Raw genomic sequence first — 20,021 nt, 5'->3', positions numbered from 1 at the left:
AGACTTCACACTAGCAGGGTTTGCCCTCTAAAAACAAGATGTTACATTTTGTTTTGTTGCAGGTCACTACCGTGGATAGATTCCAGGGACAACAGAATGACTATATTATCCTGTCACTTGTCAGAACCAAAGCCGTGGGTCACCTGAGGTAAGAGATCTGCAGAGTAATCACAGCTGTAAAATAACTGAGCACAATCCAGCTCTTGCTTCCCCCTCTGCAGCCTCTCTGCTACTATTACTGATAGAAAACAGACACTTACAAACAATGGAATTTTCTCATTGCAGCATGCTGTTATGTCTCTCTATGCTCTTCACTGTACGTCTAGATCATACGGATTTTGCAGTGTCACACCCTGTAACACAGTTTGTTTCTTCCCGGTTTTCTGTTGCATTGCCAGTCCCTTTATGAACTATCAACATTCCATATCTTGGCTAAGATGGTTAATTCCCAAAGCAAGAATTAGGTTTTTAAATGGTACTGTCAAAGCCATGTATTCAACCAGCACATGTCCAGGCAGAAACAAATTGTGAAAGAGGAAATGTACATCTGTTGTCAACATTAAAGCAGAATGACAGTCATAATTTACCCTTAGGCACAACAAAGTTACTTTTAAGGGGAAAAAATAATAGTCTGAAAGGGTTAATGGGTTTACTTTCACTTTTTCATGCAGCCTTTTCAGACACTAAAACCCACAGGAGGCTGCAGAGCACTGATTGTAAGCAGCACGTTGATTTCTGACTGGATGGGGGGGGGGGGGAGGTTATGATTTTTACACAGATGACATTACTTTGGGATAATTATATGGCCAGTGAAGAGCTGGGAGCTATTGTTAGTGATATTACATGTAATTTCTCTTCCTGTGCGTTTTTTGGCTTATTAGATTATATGTTTAGCTTTTTATCTTGAAAAATAGACAGCCCATGAAATTCTAACGCTAGATGGATCTAGAATACTTTGAACTTATCAGAAAAAATGGGTTATTCCATGGCTGTGTTGACAGTATGTAGCATCTTGAACACCTCAGCCTGGTTCATGGCCTGCCTGTCAGCTGCATACCCATTGCCACCTCCTCGCTGGGGAGAAAGTAGGGGAACTGTGGTCACATCACTATTTCAATACTCAATCAGTCTAGGTATGTAGCTGCTTTCTTACAGCTGAAATGTGTTGTAGTAGATTAGGGACCTGTCATGGAACATACACATTTTTGCCTTACTGGCTTACATGTAGACTATAAAGCTCCCCCAATAAAAGTCCTTATATGTCTAGAAAGAGGAAGAAATTTCTGTTACTGTAATAAGTGTGTTTTACCTGCATACGGATGAAATTGCCGCCGGGATACTTGGGCGCAGGATACAGCCAATATACGGCTTACCCTGCTCCTGCACAAGTCCTGGCGGCGTTAATTACTATTTCCCCTCCAGATCGATGTGGATGGTGGGGAATGATGTCATTCGGACGCCAGCTATTCCTGGCGGACGAATGACAGTGTTTTAAAAGTAACTTCAGCTCAGTCTTCTAACGGCGCCGAAGTTACTCACTGTGCGCCGTTATAGCCGTAATTCCTTTTATGGTCTATGGTGGTGCCGGCTGCACCCAAATCTCCTGTGCTGTATTAGACTTGTTCGGATTTACCTGTTTAAATGCCCTTAATTACCTGTATTTTCTTGACCACTTGATTACAACTCTCTGGCCCCTCCTCCAAGCCATGTGACCACCACTGTTTTCAAGAGAATAAAGGTATTTAGGAGCATTTTTAAATACTCATACTACACTTACACGTTTGATGGGAGGCAGTCATTGCTCTAATAAAATGTACTGGACAGGGGCTTTGAGGATATAATTATTGTGTATATTAAGCGGTTTACAGTGTGAACTAAATATTATTTGAAGTGTTGACACACAATGGTTTAGCTTAGCTTTGAGCAGAGCTTTGGGGGAATGTCAGACCCCAGCTGTGATATTATGTACAGTCTCTATCCTGACCTGTATATCTTCAGTGATCCCATGAACATGTGCTGTGTATCAGAGCATAAACAGCCATCCCTCTCAGGGTTATAGTGTATCAGCAGCCAGCCATGGAGGAAGCTTGGTAAGTTTGGAGATGATGGGTAGGCTTAGCCCCTATTCACAGTACCTGCATTTTCCACAAGGAAAAGAAGGACCAGATTTCTGGAAAGGCCACAAAGGCCTGGGCCTTGGGTGGCTGATGCACATGGGGGTGGCTGAGCATGAAAGAGGAGCAGATTCATATGGAAGGAGAGCTATAAATTAAAAAGGGACGCTCCAAATGGGAACAAAACATGGAAGGGAGATGCTGTATGTAAGAGGACTGCTTTATATAGACGTTACACCTGGAAGAGGAGCTGCACATGAAATGGGAGGAAGTGTCTGCACATAGAAGTGGAGCCTAGAGGTGGGAAAAGTTTAAAGAGGAACTCCAGTGAAAATAATGTAATAAAAAAGTGCTTCATTTTTAGAATAATTATGTATAAATGATTTAGTCAGTGTTTGCCCATTGTAAAATCTTTTAAATCCCTGATTTACATTCTGACATTTATTACATGGTGACATTGTTACTGTTAGCAGGTGATGTAGCTGCTGCATGCTTTTTTGGCAGTTGGAAACAGCTGTAAACAGCTATTTCCCACAATGCAACAAAGTTCACAGACAGGAAACTGCCAGGAGTACCACGGTCCTCAGAGGTTCTTGTGGGAGGGGTTTCACCACAATATCAGTCATACAGCGCCCCCTGATGGTCTGTTTGTGAAAAGAAATAGATTTCTCATGTAAAAGGGGGTATCAGCTACTGATTGGGATAACATTCAATTCTTGGTCGGAGTTTCTCTTTAAGGCCTAGTTCACATTGGCCTTAAAGGGGCACTCACTATCACGAAAAATTGTAAAATTTAAATGTGTAAACATACCAATATACGAATAAGAAGTGTGTTTCTTTTAGAGTAGAATGTGCCATAAATTACTTTTCTCCTATGTTGCTGTCACTTAAAGTAGTTAGTAGAAATTTGCCAGAACCGACAGGTTTTGGGCCAGCCCATCTCTTCATGGGGGATTCTCCGCAAGGCTTTTATACATTATAAAGACATTCACTGAGAAGTATTTATACAACAATGCAGGCCAGCTTCCCCGCTGCACACTTTTTTGGCAGTTGGACGGAGCAACTGCCATTCACTAAGTGCTTTTGAAAATAAACAAAACCCAGAGAATCCCCCATGAGGAGATGGGCTAGTCGAAAACCTGTCATTTCTGTCAGATTTCTACTACCTACTGTAAGTGACAGCAACATAGGAGAAAAGTAATTTACATGTTATTTGTATGTACTTTGAATTTTATGATTTTGGCGATAGTGGTTCTTTAAAAACAGTCTGTTTAGCGGAGCTAATGGACGGGATCCTATCGGAGGTAAATGAATCCTATGTTAACCTTCCTGGCCATATGATTATTTCCAGATTTAGAGTCTAAAAGCCGTGAGATGTTTTCACAAGCTTTTACACCCTAAAAACAATAAAAAAAAAAAAAACACATACCACAGAGAGATCTGTAGCCGCTCCTGCATATATCTCACTCAGGCACGGGATTACCGCTCTGACCTGCGGATTTCCATCTTGAACCTGACTCGGGATTACCGCTAAGGAGGTCAATAAAGTGCATACATGAGCACATCAGAAAATGTTAACCCTACGTAAAGCTTAGTACCCACGGCCAGATGGATCGGGGATCGCCACCGACGAACAATCGTACCCCGATCCATCTAGCCGAATCTGCAAGCGTTGTTGGTGCGTCGTAAACGAACAATCGTGTAAACAAATTTTACATGATAGCGGCAAACCCTGCGAAAGTCAATGAGGATCGGACCGATCCTGCGTGATTTAATCCAGCATGGTGAACGATTGCTGCGGGTGGTGTGCGTCATGAAACATTGTGTAACAAATTGTCATTAATTGATGTTGCGCAATGTCATGGAAAAAATAGTTCATCACAAAAAATCGCATTGTGGGTATGGGCCTTAACATATTATTGCCCTTTGTCACTCCAGCAGCTTGCAGATAGATTTGTCAAGCGTCAAATCATATAGTTGTGTTCTGTATTTTCCTGTATATGTTTAACCTAAAGTTCAGGATTGTGCACATCCTTAGCATTGTGGGCAGCTGATAAAATAGTCCGCTGATTAAAGCATTTTCATTTTAAGAACATGCTGTTTTAACTAGCAATATCCACAAGGGATGTAATTAAGATTCAGGCATCCTGTGTGCATATTTATTTTCTAATATTGTCAGTGTACAAATAGTCTGCTGTGCAGCCAGAGGTGTAGCTTGGGGCTTTCAGCGCCTGGGGACATAGTTTTTGTGCTCCCACCTTGCCTTCTTGTGAAAAGGTGTGAGCTAGGGGGGCATTCTGTGGCATATTTTTATATTATGAAGAGGATGAAAGAGTAAAATAATTAAGGCAACAATGGTGCTTTGGAGATAGAAACAAGAATACATATAAAAAATTAACGCAGAATTATTTTATACTAAAATATTAGTCCATGTTATATTAGTCAAATCTAACTTTGCATAAACTTAAAGAGAATCTGTATTGTTAAAATCACACAAAAGTAAACATACCAGTGTGTTAGGGGACATCTCCTATTACCCTCTGTCACAATTTTGCCGCTCCCCGCCGCATTAAAAGTAGTCAAAAACAGTTTTAGAAAGTTTGTTTGTAAACAAACAAAATGGCCACCAAAACAGGAAGTAGGTTGATGTACAGTATGTCCACACATAGAAAATACATCCATACACAAGCAGGCTGTATACACCCTTCCTTTTGAATCTCAAGAGATCATTTGTGTGTTTCTTCCCCCCTGCAGCTCACTGAAGCTGATTGTTTACTCTTGCAGACAGCTCTGCCCGGTTGTCTGTAATTCTGCGGTATGTGACTCATCAGTATGTGAACAGAGGATTTATCCAGCTTGTAAAAGATAAGAGAGCAGAGAAAAGCTGGCTAATGTAAATAACACACACACACAGGGGAGTGTGCATAGAGGGGGCATGCATAGCAGATCACACTGAAGAGTTGGCAGCCTTCCAGACAGAGGATGACAAGTCCGACAGGGGATAGATAAGCTGATTTATTACAGAGATGGTGATAGTATAAAGTGCTGCAGTAAGCCAGAGCACATTATAATAGGTTTAGGTAGAAAACACAATGACATTTTTGTTACAGAGTCCCTTTAAACCGTTACTTTGGATATACAACCAGTAGCGGCGGGTGCAGCCGCCTACCATTCATACAGGGATTCCCATTGCACATCAAATGCAGCAGCACGGAAACGTATCCAGGGAAAACCGCCTCAAAGTTACATCTAGAAACCCACAATCCAAATGTTGTGTGCAGAATAAAATCTAAATTCCCAGTCTGCAGATTATTCCTCCCTACAGAGGGGTTGGAAACAGGGGGGATCACAGATCACCCCCCCTAGATGACATTGATATTTTTTCATGACACCCCCTTGGCTAAAACAACTACTAAAATGCTTAATCAGAGTACTTGACTTGTTCTGAACTGACGCTAGAACAGGTAAAGCCCAACTGAACTACTAGAAGAGAAAGTGTTGGAGAGGAAAAGATAGCCAGAAGTTCCCCCTCTAGCTACTTACTAAACGATTTCTAGAGGTCCCTTCCTTAGTATTAGGTCACCAGAAGACCCCCAGTATTAGGTCACCAGAAGTGCCCCTCAGTATAAGGTAGCCAGAGGTGCCCCCATGCATAATGGTGAGCGAGTCTGCACAGAGGTAACTTACCTGACCACACTGCAGGTATGTGATCTCTCCTCAGAGGCCTTGGACACATCTACGGCTCCAGCTGAGCCTCTCATTACATTGCTTGCACCACAGAGTCCCAAGGTCTGGAGCAGAAACACCTCACTGATAATCCTGTATAGTTTATCCAATTTACAAAAGATTTGTAAAATAATATTGTTGTGCTTAGGTAAAAGAGATAGACCTGTCTGATCTATGTTTTCTTATTGTTTCTCTGGTAATAATCTTTAGCTTTTGTTGTCATTGTGTGCTTGTAGGGATGTGAGACGTTTGGTGGTCGCCATGTCCAGAGCTCGGCTTGGCCTATACATATTTGCTAGAGTGTCCCTGTTTCAGAACTGTTTTGAATTGACGCCTGCATTCAGCCAGCTTACAGCTCGTCCATTGCGCCTGCACATTGTACCCAGCGAATCCTTCCCAACCCAGAGGATGGTAAGTGGCACCTGCCTTTCTCTCTTTCAGCATTTGAGGAAGAAGTAGACTCTACATACAAAAGATGTAAAAACCTGATTGATAGGCCCTCATACATACAAGTAAATGTGGAGAAAGTAGTCTGGGGCAAGCTGTATAAGTTTGGTCATACCTACAAGTGAATGTAGTGCAGGCAGTCTGGTCCACGCTTCATAAGTGTGGTCATACATACAAGTAAATGTAGAGCAGGGGTCTCAAACTCAATTTACCAGGGGGCCGCAGGAGGCAAAGTCAGGATGAGGCTGGGCCGCATAAGGGATTTCACAAAAAAGTCCTCAAATGTCATTATTAACAGTTTTAATTATTTCTTCTGAACATGAAGTGTCCTACCTTATAGTTTGTTTCAGTGCTCCCATTACAAGTAATCCGCCGTGTCCCCGCCGCAAATCAAGGCCTGCAGAGCCCCCAAATCGCCCGGGGGGCAGTCCGCCGGCATTTCCTGGAAGGGGCAGAGCTTTCAGCTTCAGCTCTGCCCCTCCTGACGTCAATCGTGGCGGATCGCTGCCTCTGCCCGCCCCTCACTCTTCCTTCACAAAGAGGGGCGGGGAGAGGCGGCGATCTGTGCGGCGATTGACATCAGGAGGGGCAGAGCTACAGCTGGAAGCTCTGCCCCTCAGCTCAGTCGTGGATGTTTGCCCAGGGGATTTGGGGGCTCTGCAGCCCTCGTTTAGTGGCGGGGATGCGGCGGATTACTTGGGAGCACTGAAGCGAACTATAAGGTAAAATAGTTCGCTTCCGTGTCTCTTTTGCTTTTGTCGGCACGGGCCACAAAATATTGTACCGAGGGCCGCAAATGGGCCGCGAGTTTGAGACCCCTGATGTAGAGCAAATAGTCTGGGGCAAGCTGCATAAGTTTGGTCATACATACAAGTGAATGTTGGGCAAGTTTCCAGGGGCATGTTTCATAAGCATAGTAAGTGAATGTAGGGAAAGTAGTCTAGGTCAAGCTTCAGGAGTGTGACCAAACATACAGGTGAATGTAGTGCAAGTAGATGGAGGCTGTTCTAGCCACATGTTGAGGCTCCCTGCCTCATCTGCTAGCCCCTGCATTCTATCACCACCACTCTCTAGATTTTTAGCTTGCAAGGACAGGACAGGACCCTCCCCTTAGTGTTCCTTATCTTTGCTGTACTTTATCAAATGAACGTCTACCAGTATTGGTGATTCAAACCGCACAACAGCTATGTATGTATTTTGTATTTCTGTTGCTGGATGTTCTGTTTGTACAGTGTGTTGAAATACTTAAAGGACTTACGAGGCCAAAAGCACTAAAAAAGTAAAGTACCTGCATGATGTTTAAATGCACGGAGGACGCCATCCTCCTTCTTTTTCTTCTTCCCCTGGTTCTTCTTCTTCTTCACCATCTTCTTTTTTTTTTTTCATATTCTTCCCCTTGTACCCAACTTAAAGTTTTTTCCCTTACAGAACTCAACTGTTGTAAAAAATGTCTTCAACAGCATAGCTAAATTTGTGGTGTAATAGCTAGTGGTGCATGGCAGCAGCCTGTGCCTGACTCTCCGCAATGGGCCGGGGCCGACGACCCGTCTCAAAGATGGGGGCAAACACACTGTTGCGCCTCTGCTCCCTCCTCCACAACTATGCGGTCAGTGGCTGGAAGCGGGCCAGTCACAGACCTGCTGCTGGCAGTGGCTGCAGCAATGGCGCTGCCTCTCCTGGTGGTGCCTCGCCCTCTACCTCTGCCAGTCATTGTGCAACAATATAGAAATACAATAAGGAAATATCATAAAGAGTCTGGCTTGGTGGTGGGTGACAAAGAAAAAACAAATGAAAGTTGTTGTTTTTTTTTTTTTAAATAGTAGTAGTACTACTAATAGTAGTGTAGTCTACAGTAGTCGATAACTAACTCGTGTGGCAGACAGTGTGTGACAATAAAAGCCTGTCACACATGCACGCAATCAATAGGGTTGAGCAGATGACAGTCACAGATCACAACAGATGCTGGCCTGGCCTGTGAAGTAACTATTACAGACAGTATTGATAAAGTGAAGCCTGCGGCACTAAATAAACTCACAGACTATAGCAGTACAAATTAAGTAAACTAGTACGTAGGTATTTAATAACTACTACTAACTATAATCCCTAGTAGTAGTGCAGTAGTCGATAACTAGCTCGTGTGGCAGACAGTGATTGACAATAAAAGTCTGTCACACACACACACACGCACTCAATATGGGTCGGGCAGATAACACGCAGCCAGTCACAGATCACAATAGATGCTGGCCTGTAAAGTAACTAACACAGTACTGAAGCTAAATAAACTCACAGACTAACAGTACAAATTAAGTAAACTAGTACTAGTACACAACTAACTATAATCCCTAACCTACCTAAGATGGTAGGCTAAGGCTACCTAGGCTAGCAGGCCCTAGCCTGCACACAGACCTAACACTAGCCTAGCACAGTATACAGTATATACACTACACTAGCTGACTGAACTATAACAATCAAGTCACTATCTATCTATACAACATTATAATATATGTGTAGAGAATGTGTTTAGGAGGTAAAACGCTGGGTTTACAAGGTGAAAAGCACTTGCTCAGACGAACAGCAGCACTGGAGATGCTCTCAGTACCGCAGAGTCACAAGCCAGGACGGGTTCCCTAAGATGGCCGCCGCCTTATATAGAAGAGGGGAGGGCCAGGCTCCCCTCCTCTGATTGGCTGCTAGGGCCTCGGCTGGTGGCCCTCTGATTGGCCCAAAGACGTCATCCCCTGGATTCCGAATTCGTGGTCACGGGTTAACATCCGTGATCACGGCCGAATTCGAGAGTGACTATTCGGATACATTTGAATTCGGGATCCGTATCGATCTTCAAATTCGAGTTCTGGAATCATGAAAATCTACCCTTGATCACAGGTAAATTCGATCTCTGGCGAGCATCCCTAATCACTACTAATCACAATGAAATGATCTATATCTTGTTTTTTTCACCACTAATTAGGCTTTTTTGGGGTTTGATATTTTTCAATAATTACTTTATTTTCTATGCGTTTTAAAGGGGAAAAAACAAGAAAAAAGTACACTATTTCTCCAATTTCATCCCCTACAGTTTTAATATAAATACTGCTACTGTACATAAAACCCACACATTTTATCTACCTATTTGTACTGGTTATTACAAGATTTTAATTATGTCCCTAGTACAAAGTATGGTGAAAATATATTATTTGGAAATAAAGGTGTATTTTTTCTGTTGTGTGTGTGTGTTGTTTTTTTTTTTTTTTACTGTTCTCGCGTACACGCGCACAGCGGCAGTAGTTCACGCGCACAGCGGCAGCATTGCTGCTTGACCTATAAAACCGTCCTGGAGCCGTTAAGAGGCTCCAGGCGTTTTAATATGCCTGCTTGTCATTAAGTGGTTAAGAATCCATGCACCCTACTATTGACTGTTTTGTACTATGTCCAGCACAACAGAAGATGTTTACATCATATAAATAAAAAACAGTAATGTAGTGCATAGGGGATGGTCATTGAGATGTAAATTTCGAGTTGATGCAGGATTATGCAAATTTATGCAGCTTGAAAATGGACCAATCTAATTTTACATCAGCAGGATTTGATTGGGTCATGTTCAAGCAGCATAAATTTGCATACATAATTTGCATAACAATGCATCAACTCGAAATGATTTGCATGTCTTTGACCATCCCTAGTAGTACAGTCTGGGGCAAGCTTCATTTGGATGTAGTGCTTTTTCTGAAAAGCAGATGGTGAAATCTATGAACTGTGCTGTAACTATAAAAAATCTGATCTTGCTGTGTAACAGAATTGATGAATGTCCCTGATGTGTACTTACCTCCTGTATCTTATGGACAGGATGCGCAATGTCAATCTCCTGTGCTGCTGCTATTAAGGCGACTTGCTATTGTAATTGTTCCGCACCATTGATAGTCTTTTATTGAAAAGCTTAGCATGACAGCTTCAAAATGTTTAATCTTCTTAGCAGGGTTCTGAAGTAATACAAAATGTCTTCATTGTGTGCCAAGTGGAAATTGCAGCATAATACTAGACCGGTGACTGTATTCTGAAAGCCAGGCTTTTGACTTGTGTTTTACTTTTCAGAATGGTGTGATGCCATCCTATCCAACCCAGGTGATTAAGAACATGCCAGAGATGGCCACATTTGTGTACAATATGTACATGCACATGATGCGCACCAGCCAGCAGTACCAGTACCACCAGGTAAGATTTCATGCTAGGTTGTGAGGTGCATTTGTAAGAGAACACCATGAAGTATCTTTGCATTTCATAAAAAAGGCATTTGTAATTTAAGTTAACCCCTTAAAGATTTTAAGTTCTTTCTAGTCAATTGGCCAAATCACCTAGGTAAGTGAGTCTGGCGATAACTAGTGCATTATATTACTAGCATTAAGGTAGACTTACACTGTTCCATTGCTCCATTTTCTCCTTCAATATCTGGCAATCTGCTAAAAATCAATGCCACAAACTATTCCCAATTAACTTTTGGGCGAAATTGATCCATTTGGTCGATCGCTTCAGATGTGGTTTATCAATTAGTGCCGAGCCAGAAGCGTACCACTAATGTCGCTTGACTTTGCAACAAGAGACGAAGACAGCAAAGCCTACACTCATCTGTCTGCTGGTGCTTCTTCCTATGTCTTCTCTCCACCTCTGGGGCCTCTTCCTGTCTCTTCTCTCCTGGGGTGCCTGTGTGATGTGATAAACCCTAGAGGTCAAGTAAGAATAGACATTAAGGAATTCCTGGTGTTGGAGAGAAGATGCGATGGTGGACAGGTGATCAAAATCTATCTGTTAGCCTCATTGAGTAGTGTATGGCTACCTTTAAAGCTTTGAAGACAGTAGTGGTATATTTGTAAAGATCATAGACTAGCTGGGCTTTGCCTATTAGATTTTACTTATTGACAACACTCCAAGGGATGTAAAAAAGCATTCTGAAAGTCAGTTTAAACTTGTACCATGATACACCATGTTTTCAGTAGCTGAAATGCTGCTTCCAGATATGATTGAAAGCATGTCAAAAGCAAGGGAAAACTGTGTGGAAGATTCTGACGTAATTAAAGGGACTCCAAACAGTGCAGAACCGGTGGGGTCGAGCGGTGGTTCCTTCACTCATACAGTCAGTTCCACTTTACCGGAAAACTCCTGAATCTTAACTAAAGGCATTCCCTTAACCAGCTGAGCGGTCTGGACGAGCTCAGCTCGTCCAACACCGCCAGCGGCTGCCGCTCAGGCCCTGCTGGGCCGATTTGAATGAAATAAAAAGCAGCACACGCAGCCGGCACTTTGCCAGCCGCGTGTGCTGCCTGATCGCCGCCGCTCTGCGGCGATTCGCCGCGAGCAGCGGCGAAAGAGGGTCCCCCCAGCCGCCTGAGCCCAGCGTAGCCGGAACAAAAAGTTCCGGCCAGCGCTAAGGGCTGGATCGGAGGCGGCTGACGTCGATGACGTCACTCCGCTCGTCGCTATGGCGACGATATAAGCAAAACAAGGAAGGCCGCTCATTGCGGCCTTCCTTGTTTATTCTGGGCGCCGGAGGCGATCGGAAGATCGCCTCCGGAGCGCCCTCTAGTGGGCTTTCATGCAGCCAACTTTCAGTTGGCTGCATGAAATAGTTTTTTTTTTATTTAAAAAAAACCCTCCCGCAGCCACCCTGGCGATTTAATCAGAACGCCAGGGTGGTTAAAGGGACTCCGAGCAGTGAAAAAACTATGAAAAGATGCATATCATTTTAAAGCTCTCTTTCTCCTCTTTCCAATGATATATAAACCGCCGCCCTACGCCTTTTAGTTTTTGCTATTTTCGCGATTGAAATTACTGCGGCTGCGATTTTGATCGCGGAAATAGAGAAAACTAAAATGCGTAGGGCGACGATTTAGGGGTCGTCAGAAAGAGGAGAAAGAGAGCTTTAAAATGATATCCATCTTTCCATAGTTACATTGTATTACACAGGGCGACTTTTTCTGCTGAATGGAGCTGCTGACTTTGAGAAAAAGTCGCCCTGTGTAATACAATGTAACTATGGAAAGATGGATATCATTTTAAAGCTCTCTTTCTCCTCTTTCTGACGACCCCTAAACCGCCACCCTACGCCTTTTAGTTTTCTCTATTTTCGCGATCGAAATCGCAGCCACGGCAATTTCAATCGCGAAAATAGCGAAAACTAAAAGGCGTAGGGTGGCGGTTTATATATCATTGGAAAGAGGAGAAAGAGAGCTTTAAAATGATATGCATCTTTTCATAGTTTTTTCACTGCTCGGAGTCCCTTTAAGGGAATGCCTTTAGTTAAGATTCAGGAGTTTTCCGTTAAAGTGGAACTGAGTGTATGAGTGAAGGAACCACCGCTCGACCCCACCGGTGGATAATTGTGCTGGACCGGGTTAGCAAAACCTCAGGAACACTCCAACAGAAGAAAGGTCCGCACCAATTCACCACGAATCCTCTTTATTGTTAGGACATATCCTGTATTAAAACATGGAATCTCAAACTGACATGTTTCGGACCTACTGGTCCTTAATCATAGCTGAGTTTGCATGGAAAACCTTTGACATATTAGTACACACCCGGTCCATAGCTCCACCTCCTATCCACCTCAATAAGGGCGGTGTCACTCAAGAAGGCAGTGCGGACCTTTCTTCTGTTGGAAAGTGGAACTGAGCATGCATTTTTTTCACAATTCCAGAATAGGACATTGATGCAGGAGGATGCTTTTTTTTCTTGGTTCCCCATTGTTTTCACCAAGTGTCAGGAGTATTTGGTCCATGTGTGCCCCTCTCTCATGTGACATAAACTTGGCAAGCCATTTTCTATCACACAAGTGTTCATCCACTCTTTGCATTGATACGGAGTGTGAGATGGTATTGCCCTGACTGTTTTACCCCAAGCATGATTACATCATTTGTTTTGGCAAAACACGCATACCACGTTGGAAATGCAGCTAACAGCAAGGCAGTAAATGGATAAGTTTTAGTTTACAAGAACACTTATTCTTTAAAAGGATAAAACTGCAGCATCTTGCTTATGAAGTTGTTTAGTATAACAGAATCCCACAGAGCCCTCGCAGGGAAGCAGGAAATTTGGGTGCGGGAGAGCCAGGGAAGTTTGGAGGAACCATCATAGGTGTGCATGTAAATCTTGTTTATAGCAGGAAATTTGGGCGCCAGGGCTGCCCACTATACGCTATAAACAATATTTTGTGTTTTTAGAATATAGACTTTCTATATAGGCAATATTTAGTGTTTTGTTGGGGGGGGGGGGGCGTCTTTAAGGTTAGATGTCAGGAGGGTTTTACGTTTAGGTGTGGGGGTTTTAAGGTGGGGGGGGGGAGTTAAGGTTAGGCATTGGAGGTTGGGTTGGGTTGGTTAGGGTTAGGCATAGGTAGAGGGAAGGTTCTGTGTGAGTATAGGGTTAGGTTTAGTTGTAGTAAAATATCGGTATCATTTGCACTTCAGAATAGTAGAATATTTGTAAATGTACTTATATTCTACTTGCTGGTATTTTAGGCGCTCCAATTTCCAGGCAGCCTTTTTGCATGTACTGTACGCTTGCAGGTTCCTGAACTGTCTACTAACATCTGACTGGGACTGGTCTCTGGCCTGCTCTCTGAAGTGGAATGCTGTGGGGGGCAGGGCTAGGTTTCCATGCCTGGAACTCCATTTAACATCTGGGCACCAGGTCAATGTGGCTTAGCGATCTCGGATAAATCTTCAGAAGCCATACATATTACAGTTATGCTTCTGAGCCCTCTCATGTGCTAACAGCATGTGCATGTGATTAGCTGTGGAAAATGGGTAGATAAATCCGAGCTGTTCATTCCAAAACTATGTTCCAGAAAACAGAATACTAGTTTGCTTCTGTCAAGGGCATTCCCCTCCTTTCTGCTGCAGCCTCTTTCAAAACACCCAGTCACTTTGCCATCACCCTCCTTCCCTTTTTCTTTGCACCACTCGCCCGTTTACAAACACTATCGTCATTGTGGCAAAGTGTGACAGCGACTTTGAGCAAATCGGACACCTGTGGCTTCTGAACAAATTGGCTGCCGCCATAGACTATAATGTCTGCAAGCCGGCTGCAAAATGGAAATTTGGGCGCCAGACAACGTCCGGTAATTATCTTTTTTTTTTCTCTGGCTTTAAGCCAGCGTCAAAGGGGTAACCTGGCGCCCAGTAATTAAAATGTGTTGCCTTTTTTAAAACAAATTTGTGAAAGGGGGGGTGGGGGTAGGATTAGGCATCAGAAAGGGAGTTTGTGGCGGAAGGGGGGCGGCGGTTAGGGTTAGGTGTTGGGAAGGGACTTTGTGCAGGGGGGGGGGAGGTTAGGGTCAAGGAATAGGTTTTTGCAGCGGAGGTTAGGGTTAGGCACCACAGGGGGGCAGTCTAATGTTCAACACACACCATACAATCTTGGTTGTACAGATTTACCAAATCTATGTAGTATAAGGGCCAACAGATTGAAAATACCTTGAATGATTGATTGGATAAGCTCTTATACTAAATGAAAGTGGTAAGATTGAACAACCAAGATTGTATGGTGTGTGTTGAGCCTTAGGGCTAGACACCACTAGTGGGGGGGACTTGGGTTTAGGGTTAGACATCGGTAGTGGAGGGTTCTGTGTGAGAGTAGGGTTAGTAAAATATCAGTAACAATTTCCAATATTTTACTAACAAAAATTAACACTTTGAATAGTAGTTTATCTGTAAATTTACCGATATTTTACTATCGGCACTGTTCCTGCACCCAATTTTCCGTGGCGCCCGAAATTCCCGTACACAAGAAAGGTTGTGTGGAGAGAACCCATCCCCCACTGCACCTCCTATACATCACTGTCACCTCTCTGTAGGGAATCTGCAGCAGCCTGTATAGGACTGCACCACTACACTGTTTAATGCACTAAGGATAGTGTGTGTGTAAGAAAAGGAAAACGCACAGAAACAGTGGGAGTTCCCCTCCCATTCTTGGCTGGTTCCCAGCCGTTCAGCACTAAATCTTTCCGCAGAGTCTTGGAAGTCGTTACATAGCAGTCTGAATGTGCTGTGGGTGCACTAATCCTAATGATTGTGTGCAGCTGAGAATGGAAAATGTTGCTGTCTTCCCAGGGAGATCCAACGTTACTGTTTCAGATCAGCTCGTCTGCTGAGAGGCCATATAGCGAGACTGCTTAACCCCTTCCCTGACACTGTGCTCTGCCACCTCTGCCCAGCAGTATCCACACTTGGCAGCAAGCAGTGCTGGCACCTGAGTAAGTCGTATCTTGGCATGGTTCCCAGCAAACTAATATTAAGTTATAATTAATATTCAGACTTCCCTGCCATCCCTTTTATAATTTATAATAAACACAAAGATGAGTTGTGAGTTAAGCTACCTTTACTTTCTCTAGTCGTTCACTATCAACATATCATGGAGAATCGGTTGTCAAACTAAATTTTCTTGTCTGATAAAAGATACTGTTGTGTGACTCACAAAGTGCATGCTTGTTCTGGGACTGCTGAACAGGTGCTGCATTGCTCTGGAGCTAGAAACTGTCTTAATAAGATTCATGTATTACACTTTCCTTGGTATTTTGGTTCATTTTACCATTAAAGGGGAACTGAAGAGAGAGGTATATGGAGGTTGTCATGTTTATTTCCTTTTAATCAATACCAGTTGCCTGGCAGCCCTGCTGGTCTATTTCTCTGCAGTAATATCTGATTAAAACCAGAAACAAGCATGCAGCTAGTCTTGTCAGATCAGACTTATAAGTCTGAACCACTGAAACACCTGATCTGCTGCATGCTTGTTCAGGGGCTATGGCTAATAGTATTAGAGGCAGAGGATCAGCAGGGCTGCCAGGCAACTGGTATTGTCTAAAAGGAAATAAACATGACAGTCTCCATATACCTCTTCAGTTCCCCTTTAAACTCTTGAAGAACAGATGTTTATACCCACCTAGTGACCAGTTCATTTTTTACAATTCCGCACTTAGCAACTTTAACTTAACTTTAACGGTTTATTGCTCATTCATACAATTTAGCACCCAAATGAATTTTACCCCATTTTCTTCTCACTAGAAGAGCTTTATTTTGATGGTATTTAATAGCTGCTGCTATATTTTTTTTTTATTAATTTAACCACTTGAGGACCACAGGCTTACACTCCTCTAGTGACCAGGCAATTTTTTTTACGATTCAGCACCTTGCAGCTTTAACAGTGTGCAGCACGGCCATACAACTTAATGAATATTGTCCCCTTTTCTTGCCACCAACAGAGCTTTCTGCTGCTGCCATGTGTTAAATTATTATTATTAATTGAAATGTACTTTAAAAAAAAAAAAAAAATCCCCTTTCCCCCTACCCCCTCCTTTTCCCCAGAGATGGCTGCCTAATGGTAGACAGGAGGTATTACTTTACCCTACTTAGTCATGCTATGCTACTGAGATCTATACATATTGCAGGGCAGTGCTGAGCTACTCAGGACTAGCCCTGCACTTTTTCTTTTTTTTTTTTCTTTCTTTTTTTTACATTAGATAGATTTAACATATGGCTTGCAATAGACAGATTTTCCTGACAAGGCTTAATTGGGTTTTATAATTCCAAAGACTTTTCACTTACTTACATGCCATGGTAAAACAATGTAGGGATTGCTGTATTAAAGCCTCCTGCTCTTCACTCTTATACCACTGGCTTTTTTTCCTCTACTGTTTTGTGAACAAAGCACCTGCTACCTGCTGTGATTATTTAGTAGGGACAGTGCAGTGCTTAGTAGCACAGATCACTCTCAGAGCAGTGAGTGCATGCTTCAATTGCAGTAGTGTCTCCTTGTTATTTTCTTTACACCAAAGCTTGTGGCCTGCTCATGGCAGCATTGTTGATGGCATATTTTAGAGATAGATGTGTACTTGCTCATTGATGTGATTTTCATCCTGATTTTATTTCTATAACAGCAGAGAATTTTGCCACCACCTACGGCCAGAGAAGACACCATCATTGCTTATGATGAAGAAATGGAAGCGGAAGAGCAGATATCACAAGGGACTGAAGCAGAGCAAGCAGATTCGAAAGAAACAGATTCCATCAAGACTGCAGATCCTGAGAACAGAAAGAGTAATAAACCAAGCATAGTCACTGCTAAGGGTGGGGAGGAGGCTACTAGCACAGCAGTAGATCACAAAGTCAAAGACCAAGCAGGTGCTGTACAAAAAGACAGCATCACAGAGCCCAAAGATGGGCAAGAGAAAGCATCTCCAGTACAGGGCAAAGCGCTGGAGACACAAGCTGCAGTGATCGAGCTGGAGACACAGGCTGCAGTGAGCGAGCCGGAAACACAAGCTGCAGTGAGTGAGCTGAAGACACAAGCTGCAGTGAGTGAGTCGGTGAAACAAGCTGCAATGAGCGAGCCGGAGACGCAAGTTTCAGTGAGCGAGCCGGAGACACGAGCTGCAATGAGCGAGCCGGAGACACAAGCTGCAGTGAGCGAGCCGGAGACACAAGCTGCAGTGAGCGAGCCGGAGACACAAGCAGCAGTGAGCGAGCCCGAGACACAAGCAGCAGTGAGCGAGCCCGAGACACAAGCAGCAGTGAGCGAGCCGGAGACACAAGCAGCAGTGAGCGAGCCCGAGACACAAGCTGCAATGAGCGAGCCGGAGACACAAGCAGCAGTGAGCGTGCCGGAGACACAAGCTGTAGTGAGTGAGCCCGAGACACAAGCTGCAATGAGCGAGCCGGAGACACAAGCAGCAGTGAGCGAGCCGGAGACACAAGCTGTAGTGAGTGAGCCCGAGACACAAGCTACAATGAGCGAGCCGGAGGCACAAGCTGAGGTGGAGCCAATGGAAGTTGAAACAATACCAGTCCAAGAGGAGCAAGACAACAGTCCGCACACAGAGGGGAGTGCGAATCATCAGAAGATGCCAGAGCATCCGGGGAGGGACAGTGACAGTGAATACAGTGAAGATGAGGAGGCAGAGGACTAGAGTAGCACTATGCATCTCCTGCCATCACAGACTGTATGGGCCAGTTACATGGGCATCACAGGGAAAAGAGGCCACATCAGATGTATATTATTCTTTTTCAATCGTTACTAGTCCAGCACACAGAATGGATGGAAACCCTGCTGCTGTATGTTGTTATCCTATCCAGACTGCTCTGATTTACTGTAATGTTTTGTCCCCATTTATAGTCAAGAAAAACTGAAGAGTATTTTTTTAACACACTGTGAGATTTATCAGCCAAACTCAAGACAATAGTTAATTGTCTGAAAGCTGTAGCAATGGGCTGGGATCCCTTGGTATGCGGATTGCATTCACATCACCTTGCGTGCATCCAGCTTGTTTTCCAGAGGAATGCTACACGTGAACCAGCAGTAGGATTGTGTCTAGAGAATGCCGCACAGTGCCGGGAGGAGAAGCCCAGTGCAGCTTTTCCCTCCTGTCTACAGCTTATACCTGAAATCTGCAGCAGAAGAGTTCCATGTCTGCAGCCTCCCCGGACCTTACAGTACAGACAGGTTGGGAGGGAGGAGGGTTGGGAATTTCTACAGTTCTACTGAAATTGGAGAAAGTTGTTTTGTTGTTGTTTTTTTTTGAAAATGTATATTTTGTATTAAAAAAAAAAAAAAAAAAAAAAGATTCCTACAAAATAATTGTGTGTTACAATGAACTATCGGTAGTTAGTGAGTTATTTTAATGCAGCTCTTATTACTCCATGTATGGTTATTACACATGCTTATGGTCAGGGCTGGTGCTTCCATAGGGGCAAACTTGGCAATTGCCCCAGAGCCCTGAACCAGCTGCTGCCCCTCCCCCGGGTCTCCACCCAACTGTATTGTGGTCCCCGGGGCCCCTGCAAAGTTTTCAGCACTGTAGAGACTCGCCAGTCCCAGCTGGTGCGCCCCTCCGTTAGTCTGTGACTTAATGTTTTGCCGTCTTCATCTCCGCTGGCCGCATCTTGTTAGTGACCTGGCAGCATATTATATCATGCGTAGGAGGTCATGGAGGAGAGGCGCCCCCGTGAGGATGAAGACTGAAATGCACGGAGCCACAGACTAATGGAGGAGCGCACCAGCCGGGACTGCTGCAAGCTCTGCAGGGGGGCCACAATATTACCCAAGTAAGGTTGCCCAAGGACCCCATTGTAAATAGAACTGGCCCTGTTTATGCTGAGGAATGATGCACATGATTAAGATTTTTTGATTCAGTAGCGGATGTTTACTGTGTATTGTACATTTTTACCATATTTTGGTTGAGAGGGATTTTAATTTTTATTGCCACTTTTTTATACAACAGGAGATATTGGCAGCGCTTCCAAATGTAGGCTGCATCCGAGTTGACCAGCCGTATAGATGTGCAGAGCCCAAAACACAGGCAGATTACACAACTTGCATTCCAAACAGATGCAGCAAATGGAGGACGTTAGCTTCCAAAAACAGTTTGTGTGCAGACTGTTCAGCACTAGTCTCTTCCACAACGTTGACATGCCCTCACGGAAGAGACCTAACCACTAGCTAACAAAACATAGTGTTAACCTGAGGCTGCTAGCCATAAATGGTCTACACATTTTTTAAAGAACAGAAAAAAATTGGCAGCGCTCCTAATCGGGCTGCAATTAATATGAAACCAACAGAGGTGATTTTTTATTTTTTTTTAACTAAACCCTAATCTAACCCTAAAGTAAGTCTACTTATGGCTAGGTGCATCCATGTGTATCAGTTTGCATTCAATTTATCTATATTAGGGTTTAGTGTATAGTTTGCATCTGA

At 43.7% G+C, this 20,021-nt stretch overlaps 1 protein-coding gene across 1 annotated transcript in view; it reads left to right on the top strand.

Annotated features, from left to right (window-relative positions):
* The window catches only part of AQR (aquarius intron-binding spliceosomal factor), a 156,582-nt gene extending 137,729 nt beyond the window's left edge, over window positions 1-18,853 (top strand). Inside the window, exons 32-35 of the mRNA XM_068253903.1 lie at window positions 63-148; window positions 6,077-6,251; window positions 10,377-10,496; window positions 17,209-18,853. Of these exons, the coding sequence (XP_068110004.1) occupies window positions 63-148; window positions 6,077-6,251; window positions 10,377-10,496; window positions 17,209-18,237 (1,410 nt within the window). The 3' untranslated portion in view covers window positions 18,238-18,853. The remainder of the gene's footprint in view (window positions 1-62; window positions 149-6,076; window positions 6,252-10,376; window positions 10,497-17,208) is intronic.
* The last annotated feature ends 1,168 nt before the right edge of the window (window positions 18,854-20,021 follow it).

Source organism: Hyperolius riggenbachi, chromosome 9 (assembly GCF_040937935.1).
Source record: "Hyperolius riggenbachi isolate aHypRig1 chromosome 9, aHypRig1.pri, whole genome shotgun sequence".
Taxonomy (NCBI): Eukaryota; Metazoa; Chordata; class Amphibia; order Anura; family Hyperoliidae; genus Hyperolius; species Hyperolius riggenbachi.
This window is presented reverse-complemented; position numbering and strand designations above follow the sequence as displayed.